General features: G+C 39.1%; 1 protein-coding gene across 2 annotated transcripts in view; it reads right to left on the bottom strand.

Annotated features, from left to right (window-relative positions):
* Window positions 1-4302: 4302 nt before the first annotated feature.
* mylk3 (myosin light chain kinase 3) overlaps window positions 4303-6477 on the bottom strand; it is a 95945-nt gene continuing 93770 nt past the window's right edge. For both annotated transcript variants that reach the window (XM_063066940.1, XM_063066938.1), the window contains exon 13: window positions 4303-4435. In XM_063066940.1, the coding sequence (XP_062923010.1) occupies window positions 4361-4435 (75 nt within the window). In that variant the 3' untranslated portion in view covers window positions 4303-4360. The remainder of the gene's footprint in view (window positions 4436-6477) is intronic.

Here is a 6477-nt window from a genome sequence, read left to right as displayed (position 1 = left end):
ACAGCACATTTGGAAAGCGGTGAAATGATCGGACAAAGTCAGCATGGATTTGTGAAAGGAAAATCATGTCTGACGAATCTCATAGAATTTTTTGAGGATGTAACTAGTAGAGTGGATAGGGGAGAACCAGTGGATGTGGTATATTCGGATTTTCAAAAGGCTTTTGACAAGGTCCCACACAGGAGATTAGTGTGCAAACTTAAAGCACACGGTATTGGGGGTAAGGTATTGGTGTGGGTGGAGAATTGGTTAGCAGACAGGAAGCAAAGAGTGGGAATAAACGGGACCCTTTCAGAATGGCAGGCGGTGACTAGTGGGGTACCGCAAGGCTCAGTGCTGGGACCCCAGTTGTTTACAATATATATTAATGACTTGGATGAGGGAATTAAATGCAGCATCTCCAAGTTTGCGGATGACACGAAGCTGGGTGGCAGTGTTAGCTGTGAGGAGGATGCTAAGAGGATGCAGGGTGACTTGGATAGGTTGGGTGAGTGGGCAAATTCATGGCAGATGCAATTTAATGTGGATAAATGTGAAGTTATCCACTTTGGTGGCAAAAATAGGAAAACAGATTATTATCTGAATGGTGGCCAATTAGGAAAAGGGGAGGTGCAACGAGACCTGGGTGTCATTATACACCAGTCATTGAAAGTGGGCATGCAGGTACAGCAGGCGGTGAAAAAGGCGAATGGTATGCTGGCATTTATAGCGAGAGGATTCGACTACAGGAGCAGGGAGGTACTACTGCAGTTGTACAAGGCCTTGGTGAGACCACACCTGGAGTATTGTGTGCAGTTTTGGTCCTCTAATCTGAGGAAAGACATCTTTGCCATAGAGGGAGTACAAAGAAGGTTCACCAGATAGATTCCTGGGATGGCAGGACTTTCATATGAAGAAAGACTGGATGAACTGGGCTTGTACTCGTTGGAATTTAGAAGATTGAGGGGGGATCTGATTGAAATGTATAAGATCCTAAAGGGATTGGACAGGCTAGACGCAGGAAGATTGTTCCCGATGTTGGGGAAGTCCAGAACGAGGGGTCACAGTTTGAGGATAGAGGGAAAGCCTTTTAGGACCGAGATTAGGAAAAACTTCTTCACACAGAGAGTGGTGAATCTGTGGAATTCTCTGCCACAGGAAACTGTTGAGGCCAGTTCATTGGCTATGTTTAAGAGGGAGTTAGATATGGCCCTTGTGGCTACAGGGGTCAGGGGGTGTGGAGGGAAGGCTGGGGCGGAGTTCTGAGTTGGATGATCAGCCATGATCATAATAAATGGTGGTGCAGGCTCGAAGGGCCGAATGGCCTACTCCTGCACCTATTTTCTATGTTTCTATGTAAAATGTTGTGCTAGTTGTATATAAAGAAATTCAGATTTCCTATTTTCCTAAAGAATGATACACAAAGCATCTCCACTTTCCTCAGGAAAGCTATGAAGTCCTCACTGTATAATCCAAAAATATTGTGTTTAAATGTAACAGTGATAACTCTTTTCTACAGCAGGCAATGAATACCGATTTCACAGCTTCAACCCCAAAAATTGATGCCAATACATATTACATAACTTTAGGGACTTTAGAGTGAGGCACAGCAAGGTGTTCCCCTTCCAGAAACTCGCCTTGGGGTAGCATAGCCATGGAGCATGGAAACAGCTGGCTTGTAGTCAACCAAATATGAACTGGTCACTTGTTAATCTAATCCTATACTCATCAAAATTTTGTTCTTCCCACACTCCCCTTGTCTCTCCCCTAGATTCTTCCTCTCACCTATTGCTAATTCACAGTGCCTGATAAGCCTACTGTTCCATTCGGTTACAAGGTGAACTTCATACAGACAGTACCAGGGATTAGGATTAAACTCAGTAGGCCAGTCTATTGGAACCTGGGACATGCTTTGATGGTCCTATCTTACTTCTTACTCAAGCTTTCAGGTTCTGGAGGATAAAGCTGGGAGAATGATTTATTGCAATATTCAGGGGCCAGTTGCTGAGATTTTTTAGATCCTAAGACCATTATTAAACCCCTGCAATAATCACTGTGCATTTGTGAAATAAGGTTTTTATTTCCTTAGAATGTTAAATGTTACTACATACCAGTCCTCTTAACAAAGCCTAAAGAGACATACCGAAATAGCACAGAGGTTGTTAGTTTTCTTGAGATCAGGTTTCGAGATAAAATGGCCTGGTTAGTTTCTGAAACATAGAGGCATTCGTTTTCTTGTAGGAAAGGAAGGAGCCATGAGTGTTGAGGATATTGTTAAGGGTATGTATGCAGAGCAGTGACGATAATTCAATAAATGCTTGTGTCCTTCTATTGAATTACGAATACTACAATGTTGAATCCTGTATCCATTTTGGCCAGGATTTTCTACTTGGCCTTCTGAACTGTTGAATTGTGTAGAGCAAATCAGTCAGGAAACTCTCAGACTGCTTTGCTCTTTGGGTTTCTCAAGGAACCTTGCCTTCAGGACCAGAACCATCATTTTGGTGCTGACCAAAACCTGAATGCAGAAGCTGGCATATATCACACAAAACATCTGTGAACTTGTCAGTAACCACATCGACTTTAGTTAGGGTTCTGAGACATGAAAATTGGATTAAAGCGGATGTGAAAGCTTTGGGTGTTTCTTTCTTCTATATGCTTCGAAAATGCATTTCAGATAACTTCTATTCGGAGCATTCAAATGAATTTTAAAAGAAAAATGTTTGATATTAACTTGTCCTATATTATAAGCATTTGGGTGATCGGGAAGTCTCTTCCATTGCCATTTTGGTACTCACATTATAAACTCTCCAGTGGAAGAGACACTGTTCATGCAAAACACCAGCAAAACCTCTCTAATCTCAGATCTCAAATTAAGCATGAATACCAGGATTGCCTAAGTCTGCTTATATTTTCATAACTAACACAGAAAATAATGTGGGGCTGCATAGGAGGAATGGGAAAGGGCAGGGAGGTTAATGTAGTAATGTTAGAATCAATTGGTTTACACAAGACTGGTACCTGACCATACGTCTTGCATTGCCATAGTGACTAATAGCCCATTTCTTTCATCAGCTGTCAGCTGAAGGTTAACACTGCTGAGAGTTTTTGGATATGACATTATTGTGCCTCTTGGAATACTTCTATTTATAGCACTATACATCTTTTACAGCAAAAATTAATGCATAGAATTATCTAGAGCAGCATCTATTTGGTTTAATATTTGAAAAATTAATTACAATTGTCTTTGCAATTGTGTTAAGTTTCTAGTAAATAGTTTCAATATTGATATTACTGATGTTAAATAAGTTAAAAAATTGCTATTGACTTAATAGACTTAAAAAGCACACTTATTATAATTTCCCCCAATGATGAATTCAGGCTAATTAAGGATATAATTTAATTGTGTTGAGAAGATAGGGTGGGGAACAATGCCCAGTATTATTTTTAAGAGGCTACTTGGTTGCATTCATTTTCTTTGCCATCCCAACATTACTGAAAACACAGTAATATCTAGAAAACAATATACAGGTTAAAAAAATGACGTACTGATCACAATGCGAAGCTACTGGCAATTTCTTTTGAATGTTCCTCAGAAACTAGATATTAATGTTTTCCAAAATGTTAATACATGATATAATGTTAGCAATAAAGCAAATTTTACCTGGAAAAAATCTATGACATTGTTAACGCCAATCTATATAGTTGCTTTGGTTAATCCTATGATTTATCCTTGACTGTAGTAACATTTTGATTGTCAGGTATAAAACACCCTACACCTAAATTAACATTAATAATAAAGCTCAAGGTGTTTTGAAAAAAATCAAAAAGATTACTGAAGAATTACGTTGCTAGTGATTCATCCCTCGAGGGATTTCATTTCACTTTCTATTCAACGTCTAGTACAATTTGCTAGTATCTAAACTATAACAATTTTCAGTCTGCTTCATTGTAGGATGAAGCATTCTTTTTATTCATTCTTATCAGATTCTCATATTGTCAACATGTCAAATTGCATTCTAGTCATTGGTTAGTAAGTTGACTTTACATAATTCTCAAATATAATTTTGCGTAGCATTCAAAGAGGCACCTATTGAGAGATGACTTTTCATTAGAGAGGTAAGGATGCTACCAGATCTGGTAAATCCTTGGGGAAAAAGAGTATTTTCCATATTTCTGCTGTTAAAGGTCATATGAATTTCATCATTCGGTTTGGCCAAATTTTTATGAACAGCTGCAAAAATGTTTAAAATATAGCATCTGAATGTAGTCCATATAAAAGGAAGATAATTCATAAATCCTCCAATCCTGTGATGATAAAGTGCCTGATTTGCTATTTACCAGGCTGTACCATTTCTTCTGTTGTATCCCAAATCACAGGTTAAGTGTTCTTGCACAAATTCTGTTGAGTGATCTTTTTGAACCTGTTTGCTGCAGCAACTGCGTAATAATTTTTCTGTAAGCACAAATGAAAATTAATCATTAGGCTTGCCTGCAGTCTAAAAGTGTTAGCAATTTATTCCTCTGCTATGTGACCTTTCATTATATGCAATAATATCCCATGACAACACTACGTATACTTGGTATAAATCTAACTTTGCTTTTTCCTCTTATTAGTATCACCATTGTAATCAGGAGTTACATATGGGTGGTAGAAATAATGGAGCCACGCAAGGTATTGAAACAATGCTTTAGAAAAATACCTTCACTATATTCTTCTGGGATTGTGGTATAATTGGGTCGTTTGATTCAAGCTGGTATACTTTACAAAAGCCTGCAGGAAAAATTTAACTGTACATGTTTAACTATTCTGGTAGGTACAATACACTTAGCATGATACAGTCACGGTCTGATCGAGAGTGTGGGGTTATTCAGTTTATCTCAGTGAATGTCCCAACTTAATGAAGGGAAGGGAAACAACTTGTGATCCTTGTTGGAAAGTTGACATCAACTGAAGACAGGATTAATATAGGGCTTGCTTTTCCACCTCCTCAAGACTTAGTGCAGAATGCACACAGAAGTCAAAGCAAATTGGGATCACAATGGATTAACAGCATATGTGGAAGTGCACAAATGTCACAGAAAGAGTTGGCCAGAAAGCATAGAATGTTAACACAACATCTTTTACTATAGTATTCCACTGTGCCCAAAAGTATAGATTATTATAGTAAATTGTGCATGAAGTGGAATATGCTCATTATTACAGATTAATTTAGGTTAATTTCCCAAAAAGACAGGATCAGTCTGAGCCCAGCCAACACTTCACATTCACTTCTCACAGGATGTCCACATTTGTACTTCTACAGACATTCGACTCTCAATAGACTACATCTCACAGATCATTGAGTGTAACGAAAACCAATTTCCCCCGGGATTAATAAAGTATGACTACTAAAAGCTTTTATAGATATGTGAAAAGAAAAAGATTGGTTAAGACAAATGTAGGTCCCCTACAGACAGAAACAGGTGAATTGATTATGGGGAGCAAGGACATGGCAGACCAATTGAATAATTACTTTGGTTCTGTCTTCACTAAGGAGGACATAAATAATCTTCCGGAAATAGGGGACAGAGGGTCCAGTGAGATGGAGGAACTGAGGGAAATACATGTTAGTAGGGAAGTGGTGTTAGGTAAATTGAAGGGATTAAAGGCAGATAAATCCCCAGGGCCAGATGGCCTGCATCCCAGAGTGCTTAAGGAAGTAGCCCAAGAAATTAGTGATAATTTTTCAAAACACTTTAGATTCTGGACTAGTTCCTGAGGCTTGGAGGGTGGCTAATGTAACCCCACTTTTTAAAAAAGGAGGGAGAGAGAAACCAGGGAATTATAGACCAGTTAGCCTAACATCGGTGGTGGGGAAACTGCTAGAGTCAGTTATCAAAGATGTGATAACAGCACAATTGGAAAGCGGTGAAATCATCGGACAAAGTCAGCATGGATTTGTGAAAGGAAAATCATGTCTGACGAATCTCATAGAATTTTTTGAGGATGTAACTAGTAGAGTGGATAGGGGAGAACCAGTGGATATGGTATATTTGGATTTTCAAAAGGCTTTTGACAAGGTCCCACACAGGAGATTAGTGTGCAAACTTAAAGCACACGGTATTGGGGGTAATGTATTGATGTGGATAGAGAATTGGTTGGCAGACAGGAAGCAAAGAGTGGGAATAAACGGGACCTTTTCAGAATGGCAGGCAGTGACTAGTGGGGTACCGCAAGGCTCAGTGCTGGGACCCCAGTTGTTTACAATATATATTAATGACTTGGATGAGGGAATTAAATGCAGCATCTCCAAGTTTGCAGATGACACAAAGCTGGGTGGCAGTGTTAGCTGTGAGGAGGATGCTAAGAGGATGCAGGGTGACTTGGATAGGTTAGGTGAGTGGGCAAATTCATGGCAGATGCAATTTAATGTGGATAAATGTGAAGTTATCCACTTTGGTGGCAAAAACAGGAAAACAGATTATTATCTGAATGGTGGCCAATTAGGAAAAGGG

This window comes from Mobula hypostoma, chromosome 14 (assembly GCF_963921235.1).
Source record: "Mobula hypostoma chromosome 14, sMobHyp1.1, whole genome shotgun sequence".
Taxonomy (NCBI): domain Eukaryota; kingdom Metazoa; phylum Chordata; class Chondrichthyes; order Myliobatiformes; family Myliobatidae; genus Mobula; species Mobula hypostoma.
This window is presented reverse-complemented; position numbering and strand designations above follow the sequence as displayed.